This window comes from Lissotriton helveticus, chromosome 4_1, assembly GCF_964261635.1.
Source record: "Lissotriton helveticus chromosome 4_1, aLisHel1.1, whole genome shotgun sequence".
Classification (NCBI taxonomy): Eukaryota; Metazoa; Chordata; class Amphibia; order Caudata; family Salamandridae; genus Lissotriton; species Lissotriton helveticus.
Genome location: NC_136063.1, coordinates 962,774,634 through 962,797,367, shown reverse-complemented (window position 1 = coordinate 962,797,367; position 22,734 = coordinate 962,774,634). Strand labels below are relative to the sequence as shown.

Genomic DNA, 22,734 nt, shown 5'->3' with positions numbered 1-22,734 from the left:
TGGTACCACTTATCGACCAAGTCAAAAGTTTGGGGGACAGGCTTGACCGTTTTGAACAGGTTACCAGGGACAATTTCTTTTCCCTGAAAACCCTGTTCAAACTACAGCCGAAGCCTAGCGAGGATAGGACAGTTAGGAACACTGGGAAAGAGGTTTTAGTGAGTCATCCTCCTGGAGATCAGTCGACACTGCCGCCCAAGCCACCAGCCTCTGAGAATGCTTCTTCGGTCGCCTCCCAGGCTGGTCCGAGGCAGACAAGGCCGAATGTCTCCACTCATGCTGCCCAACTGCATGCTATTCCTCCCCCAGTTGTAACAACCCCTGTGCCTAACCTGGGTCATAAGAAACATCAGAAGGGAGGGACGGGGCCAATTTCACAACCTGGGGCCACTTCACACGCCAAATCCGGTGGTGCAGCGACAACCCTTAAGGCTAAACCCACCACCCTTCCGCCCAAAAACCCTTCTCCACTGGCTTTTTCGCAGAAACCAACACGTAAGTGTCCCCCAGTCAACCTCCCCCCTGAGTGCCACCCGTTTGTTGTTGTCCTCACCAAAGTCCCCCCTATTAAGGATACCCAGCAGGAAAATCATCAGGCGCTAAAGAACAAGGTCATCCATTGGCTGAAAATCAACAGGCCCCTCCCTCCGGGAGTGGATGGCCTAATTCTTGGCGTACGCAGGGTGGGTTGGATTGGACACGGGAAAAAATCTCTTGAAGGGGATTGTGTGGTGGTTAATTTCCAAGACGCAAGAGTCACCCATTTGATATGCTCTCAAGGGCGATCCGCGGCTGGAACGGGTGTTGATGCAGTCGACTTAACATTCTTCTACCCACGGACCATCACGACCACTCCTCCCATCCATCTTGGACAACTCCCCTATAATAGCATTCCTGGGGGTCAATTTTTCTTAGGTAATACCGTAACGCAGGCGTGTACAAGCCCCATTCTACCCTTTTGGGGAGCGGGGGGTTGTTGACTTCGTGAGGATGTCCATGAGCTTTTCGCGAATAGGAGGGCCGGAGCCGCTCCTCCTGTCCCTGCAAAAGCTCACAGCCCTTCGCCAGTATTAGAAGACCAGGTTGATGACGAAACTTTAGGGGAATCTGGGGAGGTGAGGGTGCCACCCGACTTCTTAGTTGGGCTATCACTCGTGGGTGCCATAGGATCACCAGCTCCCGTCGAGACCTGCGGCATTGCAGCTGTGACGGACCCACTCATCAGGGTTCTCAGCTGGAACGTAGCAGGCCTTGAGAGAAAGTTGGCACTGCCCAACTGGGACTCACTTGTGGAGCAATACTCCATATGCCTGTTCCAGGAAACATGGTGTAGGGAGCCCCTACACAAGGCAGGATATTCTACCTACTTCTCACCAGCTGTCCCTTCGGCATCTGGTAGGGGGCGCCCCTCTGGCGGGCTCCTCATCTGGGTGGCCTCTGAACTCAATTGCAGGGTGGTGGTGCGGGATACCAAATGCCCGGATTTACTTAATATCTCCCTGAAAAACCCACAGGGTCGAGTCATTTTAAACATTTTTAACATCTATGCCCGAGGTACAAAGGGGGGTAGAGAATCCCCAATTATAGCTTGCCTGGAAGCCCTGCTGCGTTCGTCCTCTTATAAACATTGCACTCTGGTGGCAGGCGATTTAAACTGTACGTTTGAGCCCCTAGGCCTCGAAATCTCGCAAGACCAAGAGGCATATGATAATAGGTGGGGGATACCGCCCTTAGATCTCAGCCCCATTAAAAAGTGGACAGAGGTGGCACTTCAGTTAAACTCCATAACCATGGAGTTTGGACTAAGGGCCGCTAATGGCAGGACAGGATCAGATAAAGCAGGAGCCCACACATACAACAGGCCTGGACATTCGTCTAGAATTGATTATTTTCTTCTAGACGTTAACCTGTGGAGCATGGTCAAAGATATGGCGATTTCACCCTCCGTTGAGAGTGATCACAATCTCCTCTCACTCACATTGTCTGCTAGATGGTTATCTGGCACTGAGAGTAGAACTCTCTGTAATTCCATCCCGGATTCGACAGCAGTTTCTAATTGCTGTCGACGCCTCAAATGGGCAAAACTGTCTCTCTCAGAGGAGAAGACTAATGCCATAAGGCAACTTCTCACCACAGCTATAGACAACCCTGTCCCTTGCGAGGCCGGTTGTTCCTCGAATGTAACTACTAGGTTCTGTGCCCTAATGCAGGCTATCAGTGACCTTTTTATAGTACCGGTTAGCACCAACAGGAGGAATCCCCGTTTAAGGGCTAGACAGGGCTGGTTCAACGATAAGTGCAGGGAGGCAAAGTCGCTTCTCATCGAAGCAGTCAAATCCAAAAAGCCCATCAGGACCAGGGTGGCCAGAAGACACTATTCCCTTTGTCAGAAAAACGCAAAGAAGGAGTGGGAGGACAACTACTGGCAGGACCTCTTGGCAGCCAGCAAAAGGAGAGATGCCAAAGGCTTTTGGGACTTGGTGGGAAACAGGAGTCGCCCTGATGATACATTGAGAACCTGTAGTATTAATGCCCAGACCTGGTTCACCCACTTCCAATTACTCCACTCACCCATCGAAGGTCAGCTCAATGATCCCTTTACTCTCCCGCCATACATCCTAGACAGAGACATGGCCTTGTTCTCTGCACGGGATGTTACAAACCAGATTAAAACCCTGGTGCCACTAAAAGCTGCTGGCCCGGACGGTCTCCCAGGAGATATCCTCCGAGCCTATGCAGATGAATGGGGGGTACTGATTTCGGACCTTCTTAATGCAATCATTATGGGTGGTGCGGTCCCAGATTCCTGGAAGGGGGCCGTGGTAGTACCAATCTTTAAAAAGGGGTGCAGGGACCTTCCTGGGAATTATAGGCCCATAAGCCTAATAGATTCGAGTCAGAAACTGGTGGGGAAAGCTATCCTGGGGAGAATTTTAGAATGGGTGGATGACAATCACGTCTTGTCCGATATGCAAGCCGGTTTTCGGTCAGGTACCGGAACTATAGAACAAGTGTTTAGGCTTATGGTATTGTACTGGAAGGTGGTGGAGCTAGGCAAAAGCAGTCTTTACCTGGCCTTTATAGATCTAAAGACTGCCTTTGACCTGGTCCCGAGGGAGGAACTCTGGAGGGTCTTGTACGGTTTAGGGATGCCCCCGTACATACTCAACCTGCTCATCAAATTGCATAATGACACCTTTGCCCAGGTGAGATGGGGCCTAAATGGGGAATTGACCGATAAGATCAGGGTCGAGAGGGGAGTGCGGCAGGGCTGTGTGTTGGCTCTCACCCTATTTTCCCTTTATATTAATGGGGTGGTAGAGCACCTGCTCCGCGAACCAGCAGACGCCCCCACTCTGGGAGGCGTAAAAATTCCAACACTACTGTTCGCGGACGACACTCTCCTCATTTCATAGACGCCCCAAGGTCTCCAGAAACTTTTGAATTCCTTCCAGCACTTTTGTACCACCAGAGGCCTTGTTATCAACGTGGACAAGACTAAGTACTTAGTCATGCACCCCCCCCGCAAATTAGGCCGTCCCCCGGTCCTGAACTCAACTCCCCTTGAAAGAGTGGCAGAATTTGATTACTTGGGTATCCGCCTAAGTGACTCAATGACCTGGACCGCTCATATCAATAAAATGATAATCGGCCACAAAAGGGTGGGAGGGGCCCTCCTCAAGGAGTACAGCAGTTCTACCAAACATTGTGTTGCCCCACTGATCGACATTTACAAAGCACGAGCTGTCTCCGCGTCACTCTACGGAGCCGAACTGGGGGACAAGGTAAACTGGACTCCTTGAGCAAGGCCGAGAATAAATTTATCAAAGATCTCCTTGCCATCCCGTCGAGCACTCCAACAGTTCCGGTACTAATGGATGTAGGCTGCAAAGCAATTGGGGATCAGGCACGACTTCGCCCTCTCCTGCTGTGGGCCCGCCTGTGGAGGGTTCCGGATCTAAAACCCTACGCTGACGGGTTAGCAGAGGTGATGCGCTCCACTGGTTGGCGGAAGATCAAATGGCTCAGGGAAACCAATCAACTTCTAATGGAATTAGGCTTGGAATCCTGTTGGCTTACCTGTTCAGCCCCCCCAAGGGACTACCTAAAAAAACTGTATTGGGATTGGGTCTCTGCGAAGCGCACCAGTAACCAGCAGCACTGCAAAGCCACTGCAGCTTTTCTGCTTATTAAAGATGTTGTTGTACAAGAGCCCTACATGGATTTAATCACCATTGCCATGGACCGGTCCTTGTATATCAAATTCCGATTAGGAACTTTACCCCTCGCCGACCTTTGCTCCAGGTGGAACAAGTCAGTGCCCGCATCACGTCATTGTGCTCTATGCTCTGATAAACCAGAGACTGTGCCACACTTTCTATTTGAATGTCCGGACTATGGGCGCCCCAGATCACGATGGCTTAAACCAATTTGCAGAGAACTGGGCACACGCCAGCACACGGTGGCCCTCCGGATACTTTTAACCAATACAGCCCCTAACATTGTTTGCGCTGTTTCCAAATTTTTAAAATGGGCTTGGTTGATTCGACTTAAAAGATTGGCCGTATCGATTTAATGCTGTTTTAGATAATTTATTCTACTTAATTGTGTTTTTATCTCTTTTATAATTAAATGTACAGTCTCTTTTTTCGACATGCTTTTTATTTTCTGTAAAGCTTTTATGATATATGCATATCGAAATAAAGCAATCAACCAACCAACCAACATAATGCTAAACAACAGAAAGTCCTGTAGGGGGTGGAAGCCCACATTGTTTAAAAAAAAAAAAAGAAGTGATTGGTTTTTGCTACAAGCATTAGGACCTTTGTCTAGTCCTTGTATAATTTTAGGATACATAAGCTTTCTATACATAATATGCAGCAGAATGTTTTAGAATTCATTGTTTTCAACTCATATTTCGATGATAGCTTATACAACCTTTATTATCAACATCAAACTTTCCCATTTCCTTAACTTAATGTTGCCCCCTCCCCACCCACTCACCCCACTCGGCTCCGTAGACCTCTCACCATAGTATTTCTAGAGTTCTCGTTGGAACTTTATGTTGTCCTCTGTTTCCCATCATAGTGTTGTGTTCTGATTTCCTCTCACGTCTATATATGAGTGTTATTTTGGGGTATATTTAATAGGTGTTGTTATTGCTGCTTGCATTGCTGTCCATGTGGTTAAGCCTTCTTCTAACTTTTCGTCGTGCCTGACCTTTTTCATACGTATTGCTTCTGCTGTCGCCCATTCACATAAGTCCCCATGCCACATTTTTATGTGAGGTGGATTGGGGCTCCTCCAGGATATCGCAATTCGTCTTTTCGCCAGTATAAGGCCTAGCATTACTAATCTCCTACTTAACCTTTTGTTTTTGGGGGTAGGAGAAGCACACATTGTTAATAAAAAAAAAAGGTCAAGAGGTCTCCCGATCTACAAATTTATTTTTCAGTATCAGTGCAGAAGAAAATACTCTACTAACATTCTTTGATGAAGCGGTGTTGAAATAAAAATCAATTATTCTGTGATAACCCTGTGCTTAAAAACGTTGCTGCTAAAATGGAAAAAGGCTTTTTCACTTTCTAACTTAGCACGGATGGCAAGGTGCTAATCCTCTGCTTAAAAACTCTGCTAGAAAAATAGACACTTGATGTTAGCCTATTTAGAGGCTCTGTGGTTTTGTAGAGCACTCCCTATGATGAGCTGCTCTCCACGCACATCTATCTATCTATCTATCTATCTATCTATCTATCTATCTATCTATCTATCTATCTATCTATCTATCTATCTATCTATCTATCATAGTGTACACTGTGATTGTAGGGAGATTAGGTGGTGATTCAAATTTGTGTTAGGGAGATTCTAGAATTCAGTTGGGGCAACGGGAAAACAACGTCGTGCTGGTGATATGCACAGCTGATGAATACTTGTCAGATTGTCAAGGATTTCTACAGACAAGCACCTAACTACAATAACACAGTTGCAATGACATTTGTGTGGAAGTCAAGAGATCAGATCTGATCTATTAAAGGACATTTTTCTCATGACCCATTGTTGATGGTTCTTCTAGGTTTGGAAGACATTTTGAAAGCCCGCTCTTGTGGCAAAGCATCATCATGATCCTCACCATGTTGATGATGCTGAAACTGTGCACAGAAGTACGGGTGGCGAACGAGCTGAACTTGAAGCGTCGCTCCTTTGCAGGTAAGTGCTGTGACATCGAGTTACCTAACACTTACACCCAACAAAACTCACCCTCTGTTTCCCAAAGTATGCAGCCTTTCCTCTCAATGTTTTTTATTGCAACTACAGTCAAACTTATTGTTATATATTGTTGTAACGTTTTATGCAACATCGTTGTGACAGCTGAGCCCATTTGTGTGTTGAGGAATTTAATACAGTTGTTAGCTTAAAGTGATTGGTAGTAGGGAGCTCAAAGAGAGTTGCAGAAACAGTTAACATCTATGACAAATATATTTGCTAATAGCAAATGTTCCTGGTAATCTTGATGGGAACCAGTAACAGGAATTATCAAACTCATCACGATTATGAGATTGTGTTTCTCCCGAATTCTTTGGATGCTGAAAACAGCCAGGAATTTCCCAGTGAAATACTGGGCAAACAAATGAAGGAATTGGCGTAGAAACACTGATTCTCACATGCCATTCCTCAGAATCCTGTAGTCTGGACTATTTTTGTACCCCACTCAGGTTATATATGCTTCCAGAATATATTTCTTACTTGGGCCTCCTGGAGTATAGGTCATCAACCGGGACTCTCCAGCAACCTTCTGTCCTGGGCTTTTCTTTTAATCTGACTCCGGGTGTAACCCATCTTCTTGCAGTCAGCCTCGAGGCCTCTGTGCCAGGTGTTTCTTGATCTTCCTGTTTTCTCTTGAGGGTTCCAGGTCAGGGCTTGCCTGGTGGTGCTTGATGCAGGCTTACAGTGGGTGTGACCTATCCAGTACCCAGCGTCTTTTCATGATTATTAATGAGCAAGGAGTTGGAATGGCTGCTGTCATAGGTTGTTTATGCTGATGGTGTTTGGCCAGCAGATTTGGAGGATTTTCCTCAGACAGGTGCTGATGAAGCTCTGGACTTTGGTGATGGTCACTGTTATCCTCCTACTTTCTGCTCCATACAAAAGGACCGATTTCATGTTGGCGGTTTAAATCCTGATCTTGGTGTGTGGCATTCGGTCCTTGAAGCTCCAGATCTTCTTTAGCTGAATGAAGCCAGCCCTTGCTTTGCTGATTCTTGCCTTTATATCTGTGCCGCTCTGCTTGTCTATGATACTGCCCAAGTAGGTGAAGGCCTCATCCTCTACCAGTGCATCACCTGCAAGAGTGACTGCAGTTGTGCTGGCCGTGTTAGCCTTCAGGATCTTGGTTTTTCCCCTGTGAATGTTGAGGCCAAGTTGTGCTGATGTGGCTGCCAACTTGCCGGTCTCCTCTTGCACCTGCAGGCGGGTATGGGATACTAGGGAGAGGTCTTCAAAAGTCCAGGTCGTCGATCTGTGCCACTGGATCCCATTTTTTTTTTTTGCTGTGAATGTCTTCATGATCTAGTCATTGGCCTGACTTGGAAGGCTACAGTGAGTTGCCCTTCATGGACTATCTTGCAGGTCATTCCCTTGAAAGAGTTCCTGATAATTCGTATGACTTTATCTGACAAACTGTAGTGGTGGAGGAGTTTCTAAAGGGGTCACTTTGTGTTGAATGCCTTCTCATAGTTGATGAAATAGACATAGAGGGGGGAGTTCCATTCCATCGACTGCTCAATGATGATGCACAGTGTTGTCATCTGATCTATACTGGATCTATTGTTGTAGAAGCCAGCTTTCTGATCTCGCAGCTGAGTATTGACTTGTTCCTAAATTGTGTTCAGGATTACTCTATTGAACACTTAGCCTGGAGGAAGACTTATCCAGGGGTTCTCCCGACTCAAATTCAATAATGCCTGCTTAGGAGCAGCAAGGCCCCAGGGAAAGTCAATGTGGGGTCAGTATAGGCTGCACATGGTCTGCATGCTGTGGGGGCCCTCAAGGCAGTAGATGAAAAAAATGTCGAGGCCGGGGGGAGGTGTCTGTAACCAAGTAAGGGGCACCTCCTGCCAATGCCTTCCCCACTGACCTGTGATATAGAGTAGCAATGATAGTTGTGGCCATATCGTCCCTGTATTCAGGGCTTTAAGTGGGATGAAAAAACGAGGGGGGAATCTCTTAAAGGGGCGTGGCTGATGTAATTAAGGGTGTGGCTTAAAAACACCTACGCTAAAAGTGCAGCCTGTCTGGCATTTTGCTGCTTCTATCATTGCATCCAGATATATAATACAATAAGTAATATTACATCTACAACAAGCAAGGATTATTGGTTTTGCCAATGGTTGTTAGTTACATAAAATAAATAGGCAACAACTATGGCTTCCTTGCATATAATATAAGACTGAAAGAACTATTACGACTCTCTCTGAAGTTACCTCAAAGGCAGTGAAGGGTGGTACTGCTGCTGAGTTATAAAAAAAAGTCTTTCACCCTGAGGGTGAGAGCAAAAATGGAGAGCCTGATAGGGATCCTTCTCAGGACCTGGTTTTTAAAACTACTGGTGCTAACCACTTGCAGGACCTGGCCCACTTAAAGCCCTGCCAAAACAAAACGGATACTACTGGTCTGACAACGAAGTAAAATACGACCAAAAACAGTGTCTATAGCAGCTGAACCTGTGTTAGACTGGAAAGGAAACCCATCAGCCCACCACTTAAAGCCCTGCCTGTACCGATGAACTGTGGTCGAAAGTCCCTCCACTGGCGCGTTCTGGCCTGGGAAGTCCACATCGGCAGGGCGAGGCTGAGTGGGTGGAGGTGATTACTGGTGCTCGGTGACCCCAATCTGCCGTATGTGTGGTGGTGGGCGCAGGGTTCCTCAGCCGCCGCACCGAAACAAGCAGCTTCTCTCCGGCATGCTCGGAGGATCGGTGTTGGCAGGGTGGGTCGGGCTGTCAAATGCAGGCTGAGGTAACCGATAATTATACCCTGCCATTGTATGAGCCGCAGCACTTCAAGGGGACCCGCCAGTCATTTGTGGCATGCCTCTGGGTCGGCCTCCTTCTAGTATTATATGAGCAGCCTCCCACCGCTCATGGTTGGGCAGAGCTGAGAGGGCAAAGGCAGTTGGCGGTATCTGATAAGCCTAGGTGTTACTGCTCGGGTGGTAGTGCTGTGAGGGGCCTGCAAGGCTTTTTGGCATGCCTCGGGGACAGCCGCATCGGTGGCAATTGTATCGTGGCTTGTTAGATGGGCATGGAAGATTACAAGCAGAGCATTGGCAGCATTAGGTCATTCAAACAGATCTTCGTCATAGCCTACAGACTTAGTCTTAGCAAGAAGGCAGCATACCGGTTCCACACTGAGAGTGCACCACAGCAATATGGTCCATTCTGGTCCAAGAGATGCGTGTGTAAGGACGGGCACGTCTAGCAGATATTCACACAGCCAGACATTTTGGCAGGTCTGCTGCCAACCTGTGAGAATTCCAGAGCACCCTTATAGTTCACACTTCAGCTAACCATGTAATGACTTAGCTTCCCTCCTACTAGAGGAGTCATGGCTAGGTAAGTTTGGTACTGGAACTGTTGTTCCTAAAGAATGAAGGACAGGGAAGGAGAAGTGGGAAATGTAGTTGTCCTTTGTATGCAGCAGTATCTTCATTCCTGTAAATGCCATTTTTACTCTAAAGTAAATGTTTGCAAACATGCTCACATAACAATAAGTGCACCAGTAAATATTCGTGTAGCCCTTTTCTGTAACTCATTATAATGTGTGCTAAAGGTTACTCTAGAAGCAGTTCCAGATTTAATATTTGCAAACATATTAATTAAAAAAAACATGAAGAGATCGCCATCTTCTCTATGCCTCTTGTCTTCAATTTGAATGTTGAAGCTGGAAGGCAATTCCCATGTGTGCTCCCAGTCACCCCCAAACTATAATCAGCTGCTACCAGTGGGGGGGGCTCTCCACCTTAAACTACCTGCGGGGTGGGACTGATGGAGGTTCTTCTCATTCTCAGGCCCTGGGAGGTACCACATTTGCAGTTTGAAGGGTCACTAGGCAACATGGACCCCCCGCAACCACTACCAAACAACCCCCCAAAAAACAGGCGAGCAAATAGAGACCAGTAAAAAGTGGAGGGGAGGGAACAACAGCTGTGTTGGGTCTCTACTTGTGTCCCTGCACAATCTGTGGCAAGACCAGCGCAATGTGGCGTAGCAAGGGGGGGGCGGTCCGAACCAGGCGGCACGAATTTTGGGGGCAGCTGCCTCCACCGCACCCCCTCCTTCATGTGTCCGCAATGCAGAAACCAACAGCATCCCCCCCTTTCACGTGGCAGCCGCTGGCGACAAAAGCATTGACCGCCACAAGGGTTAGCTACGCCACTCTCAACACTAGAAGGTAAAACAAAGAAAGCTGCTTACACTGTGTATATCAGCAGTCAGTACATTCACAGGTTAACAATGAAGACCACTTTGAGGTAAAAGAGAGCAGGTGAACCCATCTTGTTATGGTACTATGATCTCACCGAGCCTCAATCTCAATATAGGATGTCAAAAATGCATCATTATAGGTGCGTTCTTGAGGCTACTCTCGAGAGGTATAGTTTGACTTATTCATGAAGAGCAACCCTTAGAACCACAATCCAAATATTAAACAAAGAATTAATAAAAAGGATTAAAACAATAATCCTAATGCAAAAACAGATGCACGAATAAAACCATTCACTTGCAGGCAGACCTAAAACTCATTGTGTATTTTGCACTTCAGATCAAAGTGAATGTGGACAGGGCAAACCTTGAGTTACAGAGGTTGTGTGTGAGTCCACCAAGGCAATGTGGTGAGGTGGGAAGAAGAACTAAGCACCCTGCTTAAATACTAGATGCAGGCAACAATAAGCTAGCAGTGTCCCATGGGGACCCAGACTGCCTGTCCAAGCCACACTGCTCTGAGCGGGGAAACGGCCATTACAACGAAGCCTTTACAACGAAATCGTTAACCACGCATGCAGTACAACGCATGCGTGGTTAACACGAAAGCCTTTACCACGCATACCTTTACTACGAGGTTTGTAGTAAAGGTATATGTGGTAAAGGTAAAAAGAAAAAAAAGGGGGGCTTGGGGGGGTCTCCCCCCCAAAAAAGAAACTCACCTGAAGTCACGTCGGGTATCAGCGTCGTTTAAGAGAAAACGGAAAATAAACTTCCGCTTTCTCTTAACGACGTATGACGTCACCACGCTAGTAATTGTGGTAAATGTAATGCGTGGTAAACGAATTCCGTTGTAACGCATGCGCGGTAAAGGCATGCGTTGCAACGGAATTCGTTGTAACGTCATATATTCCTCTGAGCGGGGCACCTACTTTTGTCAACCTGTGCTTTTTTCCAGGTGTGGGCCTAGCTTTTTCATAGGAGATTAACTCTTTGTAGTGAAAAAAACACACATTTTTGTATGGCTCTGTCACATGCTTACTTGTTGTTTTCTCATGCTGCATGCCGGACACTCTTGTTCTGGGATCACTCACAGCCTCCGAAATTCTAATTTCTTCTCCTCTCAAGTTTTACTTCTTTTTTTATTTTTTATTAAGGTTCAACTCTGCCCCTTGGTACTGAAAACGTACATGGGGCTGCTAGCAAATGGCTTTTCATAAACTAAATTAGGCTCCTCGGTGTACTTGGTACATGCCGCAGTCATTGAGTTACAAACCAGTGTGGATCTGGGAGCAATGATATTGTGCAGAATTTCCTTCTAGACGGTCAGGATCAGATGCAACAAAATTGTTTGCACTAAATCAGAATGGTTAACCATTGGGCTCTTTTTCTTAGTTCATTATCTGGCATGTTGGCCTCTGTCTAAAAAAAATAAATGAAAAAGATCATCTTACCGAGGTGGTGTTAGACTTAAGGGTTCTTTCATTTCAACAGCAGATTAGTGCTATTTTAAGGGTACGTTTCCATTTTTGCCACAGTATAAAATGTGCCTTTGTTTCTAGGCAGGTTGCCTTTTACTGAAAGTAATAAGCTAAAGGTGCTGTACTTAATGTACACCAATATTGGGTGATCTTACATCTGTGTCTGATCAAGCAGGTCCCACTTGCATGCAGAACTTCTAGATCATAAGTGCTTCCATTAGACACTATTATGGTTGAGGGTTGGGCAGTTTAGAGAATTAGAAGTTTAGAAACGCGAATAAGACTTGGGTCTGCATGTTTGCCTATTCTCTGTACCATTTTGTTAGTAGATTGTGTTGATTGCGTTGATTTTGATATTGGCAGCAGCAAGCTGACCACAAGATGTTCCATGTAGTAGTATCCACAATAAAGTTTGTTTTGGTATCACACTGAAAATCACATTTTTGAATGGTAGTGTGACATATATGTGTGTATATATTGAGAGAGAGACGCACTGTCAGTGCATCTCATCATCGTTGTATCATCACATTTTTATGACAGTCTGGTTTTATTATCAGATTGTGTAACACATTTATTTTGTTATCACTCTGTTTATCAGACTGTTACTCTGTTATCACACTGCTTATCTCATGCCCTTTCGGTCGTATACTCCATCATTTCTTATCAGGTCACCAAGACAATGATTGTTTTTTCTTTTTTTGCTGTTAAGGATTGAAGCATATCTTTAGACTGATAGTACCAGTAAAAAAAGAGACTTGTCGGAATAAAAATCAGAAAATGGTTTCAGAATTTAGAGTTAGTGGTGTGCAGAGTTGTTTACCTCCCCTCACACTTTGTAATTTAATTTTTTTTGTAAGAGAACATTCGGAGGCACAATATCCTGCCAAAACCCCCCAGCAAAAACCCATATTTATTGGGAGAATTGTCTCCCAGAAGGTTTTTTTAAGTGTGATTTTTTCCATGTAGGTAAAGTTTTCCAAAGTTGACAGACTTCACATGCGACATTTACATTTTGCATATCTTCTTATTCAAAGATGGTGTAATGTAGGTTTTCTCATTGACCTAAAGAAGCGCAGTTGGCATAGTGTAACATTATGAGCCATTAGTAAACCTCCGTGTTATGCAAGCAAATCTACAGAGACAATGTTGTAATTCAAATTCAACAGAATGGTCATAAAATATTTCTGAGTGATTTCATAAAATTGCACCAACTGAGCCCTGAAATATTTTTTGCCGCAGTACTGTGTGCGGCGTTTTGGGGATTCCCTCTTGGGAAAAATTACTTGTTGTCAATGGTTTAGCTTCTTCGTGAATGAAGTATTTCAATGAAATCCATAGCTTTGGGACAATTCTATGGTTATGGAACATAGGTGGCCAACTTTGCCAGTTGAAGAGCCCCACTCATAAACCCAGTGAACTGTGGTGCAAGGATGTATCAACTTAAGAGACAAAAAAGGGAGGGGGCAAAACATATTGTCTAGGACACCAACAAATCTAGAGTCAACTATGCCAAGAAAATCTGTTAGATTGCAAGAGAGCACAGCGTTTTATGTAGGGGCCCTGCATTTCCCTGGCAATGACAAGAAAATGTTAATATTATTGCACTATATAAACTTGTGCTAATAGTCTTTGTTGTCTTTTGACACCTCAAATAGAATACATTCAATACAGTATGGGCTGCCAGGCAGTAGGAGAATGTATGCACTCCACAGCTGCCGTCAAGCTAGGAAGCCAGGCTGTCGAGTGAGATAGGCCTCGAGCAATAGAATATGCCATGTCCTTCGTCTACAGTACCTGTGAAGTGTTACATTGCTGTAAATCTCGCAGTCTATTTTCCAAGTTCAAATAAAGTTTATTGATAGTCATATAGTTAACTTGTACAAAGTAAAGATAAATATGAAAAAAGAAAAATACACAGTAAAATAAGTGAAATAGTCATTCAAAAGGAAGTGCCCTACAAACATAACCAGCAATAGTAGAGTATACAACAATTATTTAAATATAATGAACAAAAGGATGATATAGATTATAATAATAGAAATTAGATAAAGCAGCGAAGGGAACTCATGGAGGTTTAGCGACTTCTTGTTGAAAGTGGGTTAAGGGCAAGGAGCGGAGAGCAGATGTATCAAAAAATGAGGTAACTGGGTCCCACAACTGTTTACGGTTAGGGGCCAAAGCGAGTGGATAAACATACGTTGTGTCTAGCCTACGATTATAACATATAACGTACCACCATGCCTGATACGAAAGTTTAGTGTGATCCTTCCAAGTCTTAGTAATCTGTTGAAAAGCGACTGCAATGAGTAAGTCTATTATTTTTATGTTGAAGGTGCAGTGATCCCAAATGGGGGAGATACTACCGAGAAAGATATGAGAAATATGGAAAGGGTGCTTGGTGGAAAAAATATTATTGATTTGAGACCAAACCTTGACCCAGAACGTGTTAACCGGTGTACAAACAAAAAGCAGGTGTAACAAATCCGCGTGAGGGGCAGAGCAGGTCCAACATGTATGTGAAAGGTCAGAGTATCGTTTGCTAAGAGTAAGTGGGGAAAGTAAGAGTCGATTGTAAATGAAAAACAAAGTTTGAATAGTGTTTGCAGCCCTGGAGGATTTCCGTATCTTAAACCATACCTTGTCCCAGACCGCAATAGGCCATGAGACACCCATGTCCACTTCCCATGCTTCTTCAACTCTGGTCTTTGTACGTGGTGATGCTGGCGCGTGTAGCAAAGCATAAATCTTGGACGCCCTAGTACCTCTAGTCAGTAGAGTGCGCAATTGAGATGTTATAGAAGATTCCTGAGGGAATGTGGATGGCAACGTTATGTGCGAGTCATATGCCGACTGAAGTGCTTGTGCTAATTTGAGATATTTAGCACGAAAAGAAGAGGGGAGATGAAAAGTTGCAGCGGCTTCTGAAAAAGGAATAATGCGAGATTGATGGAATAATTGATGTACCCATATGAGACCCCGACTTCTCCAAGACTTCCAAAAAAACAATTTATTGTTTATTAAAATCGATGAGTTATGCCATATAGGTTGTTCCAAGAAGGAGGAAAATAAAGGGGATGGTAAAAGTTTAGACGTGTATTTGAGAATCGGAGTTGAAACAGATTGCGGTGGACGAGAAAAAGAAAGGTACTCTAGGAAAGAGAAGGGAGAAATATACGCCAATTCTAGCGATGTCCACAAGGGAGAGAATGTGGAAGAATCCTCAAACCATCTGGATGTTTGATTTAATAGGAAGGATTTGTGATACAGAGAGAAATTTGGAAAATTTACCCCACCCTCTGCCTTCGGACGCGATAATTTAGATATAGACATGCAAGCCTTTTTATGCCCCCACAAGAAAGAGGATAAGATGGAATTGATTTTCTTGAAATGGTATAAAGGGATAGAGAACTGAATATTAGAAATTGTGAATAAAACCAAGGGGGAGAGCATCATTTTAATGGTGTCTAATCTGCCCCACCAAGATAAATATAAAGGGTGCCACTTTGTGGTAAGGTCTGTCAACTTTTTTAGGCAGTCTTCCATGCAACGAGAGACCGTACCTGAGAGAGTAGGAGTAAAATGAAGACCCAAATACTTTATACATTTAGGGTTCCATGTGAACCCCGAAGTAATGAAATCTGATTTATAAGTAAATTTAGTCAAGGGTAAAATCTCACATTTATCTTTATTTAATTTGTATCCAGATACAGAGGCAAATGAATTGACTTCAGTCAAAAAGGCAGGTAACGAAGTCGCGGGCTCAGATAAAAATAATAGGACATCATCAGCATATGCCGCCATTTTAATTGTGGACTGCTGAAACGTAAAGCCCTGTATGGCAGTATTTTGGCGGATTCGCAATAGGAAGGGTTCTAAAGCTAGATTGAATAAAAAAGGCGAAAGAGGACATCCCTGACGAACCCCTCTACCAAGGGAAAAATAAGAGGAGACACCACCATTTGCCGCAATAGCAGCTCTGGGATGCGAATATAAAAGAGAAATTAGGGTAGAAATTCGTGGGCCCAAGCCGAACCACTTCAACGTTTGGAAAAGATATGGCCACTCGACTCAATCAAAAGCCTTTTCCGCATCTAACGCTATTGCAGCGAGGGATTTAGAAGAATGTGAAGTCTTAGAGAGAATATCGAAGAATAATCTGGTGTTGTCTGAAAGCAATCTGCCCTTGACGAAACCAGACTGTTCCTTCCCCAATAAATCTGGCAAAAAGGATTCTTAACGGAGAGCTAAAGCCTTAGAAAAAATCTTGTAGTCAATATTGACTAAGGAAATGGGCCTATAGTTTTTACAGTGCTGTGGGTCTTTGCCTGGTTTGGGAAGAATACATATGAGAGCGTCGGAGAATGATCCTGAGGAAGAACCGGAATCTAGGAAAGAGGAAAGAAGTGCATGTAATTTTGGGATAAGTAATGTCGAGAAATGGAGAACAAATTCTACTGTAAATCCGTCTGGACCTGGGGCCTTATCTTTTTTGAGAGATTTCAAAGCACAAAGAAGTTCTTTTTGAGTTAGATCTGATTCTAATGAAGAGAGGTCGGGAGGGGTTGTGAAAGGAGACTCAATTTTGGAAAAGGGGGGTGGTGATGGACACAGTTTCTGAATGATGCAGAATACTCTTACCAAGTCAATAGATCATGGTTTTAATCCATCACCGTTTTTTAGCTCACTGCACCATCCCAGCTCAGAACCTGGCTATATGCAAATTAGTCTGTTCCTGTCCCAGTGCATGATGGGAACAGGGCAAACCAAACTACCAAGCCAATTCTTATACTGGGAAGGAAACAAACTTCCGGGGACCGGTTTCTGGCATCACAGCCTTCATCGGCCCGGCTTGCTTGAATCCTGATGGTGCAATGAGCAAGGGACTCACGTCTGAGTATACCCTCCCACACATAGTGTGGATAAAACCGATTTTGGAAAAGGGGGGTGGTGATGGACAGAGTTTCTGAATGATGCAGAATACTCTTACCAAGTCAATAGATCATGGTTTTAATCCATCACCGTTTTTTAGCTCACTGCACCATCCCAGCTCAGAACCTGGCTATATGCAAATTAGTCTGTTCCTGTCCCAGTGCATGATGGGAACAGGGCAAACCAAACTACCAAGCCAATTCTTATACTGGGAAGGAAACAAGCTTCCGGGGACCGGTTTCTGGCATCACAGCCTTCATCGGCCCGGCTTGCTTGAATCCTGATGGTGCAATGAGCAAGGGACTCACGTCTGAGTATACCCTCCCACACATAGTGTGGATAAAACCGATTTTGGAAAAGGGGGGTGGTGATGGACAGAGTTTCTGAATGATGCAGAATACTCTTACCAAGTCAATAGATCATGGTTTTAATCCATCACCGTTTTTTAGCTCACTGCACCATCCCAGCTCAGAACCTGGCTATATGCAAATTAGTCTGTTCCTGTCCCAGTGCATGATGGGAACAGGGCAAACCAAACTACCAAGCCAATTCTGAGCTGGGATGGTGCAGTGAGCTAAAAAACGGTGATGGATTAAAACCATGATCTATTGACTTGGTAAGAGTATTCTGCATCATTCAGAAACTCTGTCCATCACCACCCCCTTTTTCCAAAATCGGTTTTATCCACACTATGTGTGGGAGGGTATACTCAGACGTGAGTCCCTTGCTCATTGCACCATCAGGATTCAAGCAAGCCGGGCCGAAGAAGGCTGTGATGCCAGAAACCGGTCCCCGGAAGCTTGTTTCCTTCCCAGTATAAGAATTGGCTTGGTAGTTTGGTTTGCCCTGTTCCCATCATGCACTGGGACAGGAACAGACTAATTTGCATATAGCCAGGTTCTGAGCTGGGATGGTGCAGTGAGCTAAAAAACGGTGATGGATTAAAACCATGATCTATTGACTTGGTAAGAGTATTCTGCATCATTCAGAAACTCTGTCCATCACCACCCCCTTTTTCCAATATCGGTTTTATCCACACTATGTGTGGGAGGGTATACTCAGACGTGAGTCCCTTGCTCATTGCACCATCAGGATTCAAGCAAGCCGGGCCGAAGAAGGCTGTGATGCCAGAAACCGGTCCCCGGAAGCTTGTTTCCTTCCCAGTATAAGAATTGGCTTGGTAGTTTGGTTTGCCCTGTTCCCATCATGCACTGGGACAGGAACAGACTAATTTGCATATAGCCAGGTTCTGAGCTGGGATGGTGCAGTGAGCTAAAAAACGGTGATGGATTAAAACCATGATCTATTGGCTTGGTAAGAGTATTCTGCATCATTCAGAAACTCTGTCCATCACCACCCCCTTTTTCCAAAATCGGTTTTATCCACACTATGTGTGGGAGGGTATACTCAGACGTGAGTCCCTTGCTCATTGCACCATCAGGATTCAAGCAAGCCGGGCCGAAGAAGGCTGTGATGCCAGAAACCGGTCCCCGGAAGCTTGTTTCCTTCCCAGTATAAGAATTGGCTTGATAGTTTGGTTTGCCCTGTTCCCATCATGCACTGGGGCAGGAACAGACTAATTTGCATATAGCCAGGTTCTGAGCTGGGATGGTGCAGTGAGCTAAAAAACGGTGATGGATTAAAACCATGATCTATTGACTTGGTAAGAGTATTCTGCATCATTCAGAAACTCTGTCCATCACCACCCCCTTTTTCCAAAATCGGTTTTATCCACACTATGTGTGGGAGGGTATACTCAGACGTGAGTCCCTTGCTCATTGCACCATCAGGATTCAAGCAAGCCGGGCCGAAGAAGGCTGTGATGCCAGAAACCGGTCCCCGGAAGCTTGTTTCCTTCCCAGTATAAGAATTGGCTTGGTAGTTTGGTTTGCCCTGTTCCCATCATGCACTGGGACAGGAACAGACTAATTTGCATATAGCCAGGTTCTGAGCTGGGATGGTGCAGTGAGCTAAAAAACGGTGATGGATTAAAACCATGATCTATTGACTTGGTAAGAGTATTCTGCATCATTCAGAAACTCTGTCCATCACCACCCCCTTTTTCCAAAATCGGTTTTATCCACACTATGTGTGGGAGGGTATACTCAGACGTGAGTCCCTTGCTCATTGCACCATCAGGATTCAAGCAAGCCGGGCCGAAGAAGGCTGTGATGCCAGAAACCGGTCCCCGGAAGCTTGTTTCCTTCCCAGTATAAGAATTGGCTTGGTAGTTTGGTTTGCCCTGTTCCCATCATGCACTGGGACAGGAACAGACTAATTTGCATATAGCCAGGTTCTGAGCTGGGATGGTGCAGTGAGCTAAAAAACGGTGATGGATTAAAACCATGATCTATTGACTTGGTAAGAGTATTCTGCATCATTCAGAAACTCTGTCCATCACCACCCCCTTTTTCCAAAATCGGTTTTATCCACACTATGTGTGGGAGGGTATACTCAGACGTGAGTCCCTTGCTCATTGCACCATCAGGATTCAAGCAAGCCGGGCCGAAGAAGGCTGTGATGCCAGAAACCGGTCCCCGGAAGCTTGTTTCCTTCCCAGTATAAGAATTGGCTTGGTAGTTTGGTTTGCCCTGTTCCCATCATGCACTGGGACAGGAACAGACTAATTTGCATATAGCCAGGTTCTGAGCTGGGATGGTGCAGTGAGCTAAAAAACGGTGATGGATTAAAACCATGATCTATTGACTTGGTAAGAGTATTCTGCATCATTCAGAAACTCTGTCCATCACCACCCCCTTTTTCCAAGAAAGGAGACTCAATGTTAGAAAAGAACTGACAAATGTCCTGGGTCTTGGAAGTCGACTCGGATGAATACAATGTTTTGTAGAATTGAAGAAATGCCGTAAAGATGTCATCATCTTTATTACACAGTGTAGAATCTTGACCATAAATACTTTCTATATTAGTCCTATTTTTCTTGACTTTCAAATAGTTTGCCAATAGTTTGCCGGCCTTATTTTGACCCCCATAGAATTTAGCACTGGAGCGCAGTAGGAAATTGGAAGCATTGTTTGTAGTATCCTTATTAAATTGTAATTTAGTGGTTATGAGCTCATGCAAACATTCCTTAGACTTAGAAGCAAAGTAAGAATGTTCCAATTTCTTAATCTTGGAGAAAAGGTCTTTAGTGATTTGTTATGCCTTCGTACGCTTACGGGAGACGTAACTAATAATAAAATCCCTAGCGGATGCCTTAAAGGCATCCCACACAACAGGAAAGGAAACCTCGTTGGATTTGTTTCGTAAGAAAAAGTCATGAAAGAAGGCAGTGAAGGAGGAAACAAAACTAGAATCAAGAAGAAGGAAGTTATTGAATCGCCATTTCCTAGTAAGGGAGGGTTTCTGCAAAATGTCAAGGTGTATGGAAACTGGTGCATGATCCAAAATCAAAATAGACCCAATGTCAGAAGCAATGAAAGATTGTGAGAGATGATGTGAAATAAAAAAGTAATCTAATCTAGATTGAGTCTGGTGAGGCGGAGAAAAAAAAGAATACTCTCTTAGAGTGGGGTTGCATAGTCTCCAAGCATCAATGAATTTAAATTGATGAATGAGTCGCGTGAAAGACTTACGTGACTTGTGGGGAGAGTAAGTGCTGGTAGAGTGCCTATCTAAAAAAGGGTCAAAGACTTTGTTACAATCTCCCGCCAAAATACAATTATCCTCATAATGTTGAGTAATGTGAGGAGATAGTGAAGTCCAGAAAGAGGCGTCTCCTGTAGTAGGGGCGTAAATGTTTAGAAGGGAGACTGGAGTATTATTGACAGCAAATTTGACTGAGACCCATCTGCCTAGTTGATCTGCGGAATTAGCGACTATCTTGACTGAGAGGGATTTATGAAATAAAATGAGAACTCCATTACGCTTGCCATTGCCTGGGGAAAAAAAAACCTCCCCAACCCAACCTCTTTTTAGTTTAACAGACTCTTCGGGCGAGAGATGGGATTCCTGAATACAAGCAATGTCCTTTTTAAGCTTGGCTAGATGTGTTAAGACTCTCTGTCTCTTTATGGGAGAGTGCAAACCTCTAACGTTCCAGGAAACAATTTTTAAAGGCATTGAACAATACATGAAAAAGATATACTAAGCTGGTTAAGGTAGAACATCATTAAAAGAGAATTAAAAGTAAGAGTATAATATTCAATACAATGCAATAAAAGTAAACTACAAAAAACTCTGAAGGTTAATAAATATCTAACATACTGAATACAACGTATTTGTAAGAGGGAAAAACTAAAATTGATCAGTACAAAGCGTTCAACATAATAACTGATTGAATAAAGACTATAATCATGAACACTTAAACCATGCAAAAAAGCGAGTGATCTATAATACGAGAGAAAGAAGAGAACAAGAAAAAAAGAAAGAAAACAGAAAAGCGTCCAGGTAAAGATATGAGAGATGGAGGAAACTGAAAAAAGACTATAACCAAAGGGACGAGAAGAAAAGAACAGCAAGAAATGCAAAAGGTACAAAAGAAAGATATGAAGGGAAAAACATAACTTACAGAACATCCAGGACATATACAAGGAGGGAAGATGGAGGCCACATAGAACAATGACGGGATCGGAACTCGTGAGGGAGGGCGGGAAGGACGGGCGACTCGGCAGACCCCTTGAATGAAATGAGGGGAAGAAACACGCAGGGCAATAATCTGTAGAAATGGGAACTAAATATCAGAAGAAAAACATAAACAACTAGAGATTGAAAATAGTAAGCAGTATAAAGCATTGTCTAAAAGCTAACATTCAAAAGCAGTAAATGCATGAGAGCAACACCTTGAATCAACAAGGAAAATCAGGTAAAATGAGACGTAGATGCAACATCCATCGCAGTAGAACTATGAGAATAGAGAAAACTTTTCAGCTTCAATGGGTCATCATAAGTGGTGGTTTTGTTGTTAAGAGTCACCTTAAAAAGGCAGGGATGGAATAGACCAAAACGTGCTCCAAGCGAGCGCAGTTGAGGGCGTAGGGACAAAAACTCCTTGCGTCTGTCAGCGGTAGCCTTGGCATAATCCTGAGAGAAAAAAAAGAGGATTACCCAACCATATAATTCGCTTCATAGCTCTTGCAGTTGATAGAATTTTGAGCGAATCAGTATATTCAAGGAAATAAATATTTAACACCCCTTGGTTTCCTAGCAGCCGAAGCGGACGTCTCACTAGGAGGAGGGCCCAGCCGGTGCGCCCTCAGTATATTGAAAGTGGTGCTGTCCGGTAGTGAAAGAACTTTTGGTAGGAAAGTCTTGAAAAACACAAGGGGATCTGACCCCTCTGTTCCCTCCAGAAGACCATAAATTTGAAGATTATTTCTTCTATTCCTATTTTCTAAACTTTCGAGTTGCTTATGCATGTCCAAAACCTGTCCACTTTAGCAATTTTTCAATGATCGTTTGGAGTGTGGATCTAGTTTCATCAATCAAAGGGCGCAACGCCCTTATCTCCTCCAGTAGGATATCCATGGGGACCGTGCTAGGCTGCTTTGGGGGAGGAGAAAGATCTTTTTTTAACATTTTCGCAGGACCTTTAATAGCAGAAGATATTGACGGGGTTGATGATGGCGATGAATGTTTGGATGATGACGCAAGCGAATCCTCCATTGTAAGGCACTGATATCTGGAGCTCGTATGTATTATACATTTAAGTGATGCAACTGAAGGTTTATGCAAGTCTTTGGATAACCTGCCCATCAATGAAATAAATAGCCCAAAAGGAGCCCAATTGCAAAGCAATAAAGAGCTAAGTATAACGCCTCACACAACAGTGTATATGTATAAACAAGAGCTGAAAAAAGTAAATGTAACACCAAAATAATAGCTTAAGTA

At 44.2% G+C, this 22,734-nt stretch overlaps 1 protein-coding gene across 2 annotated transcripts in view; it reads left to right on the top strand.

Annotated features, from left to right (window-relative positions):
* Positions 1-22,734, top strand: part of SLC66A2 (solute carrier family 66 member 2) — a 432,790-nt gene that overhangs the window by 79,030 nt on the left and 331,026 nt on the right. For both annotated transcript variants that reach the window (XM_078687577.1, XM_078687576.1), the window contains exon 3: positions 6,074-6,207. In XM_078687577.1, the coding sequence (XP_078543703.1) occupies positions 6,074-6,207 (134 nt within the window). The remainder of the gene's footprint in view (positions 1-6,073; positions 6,208-22,734) is intronic.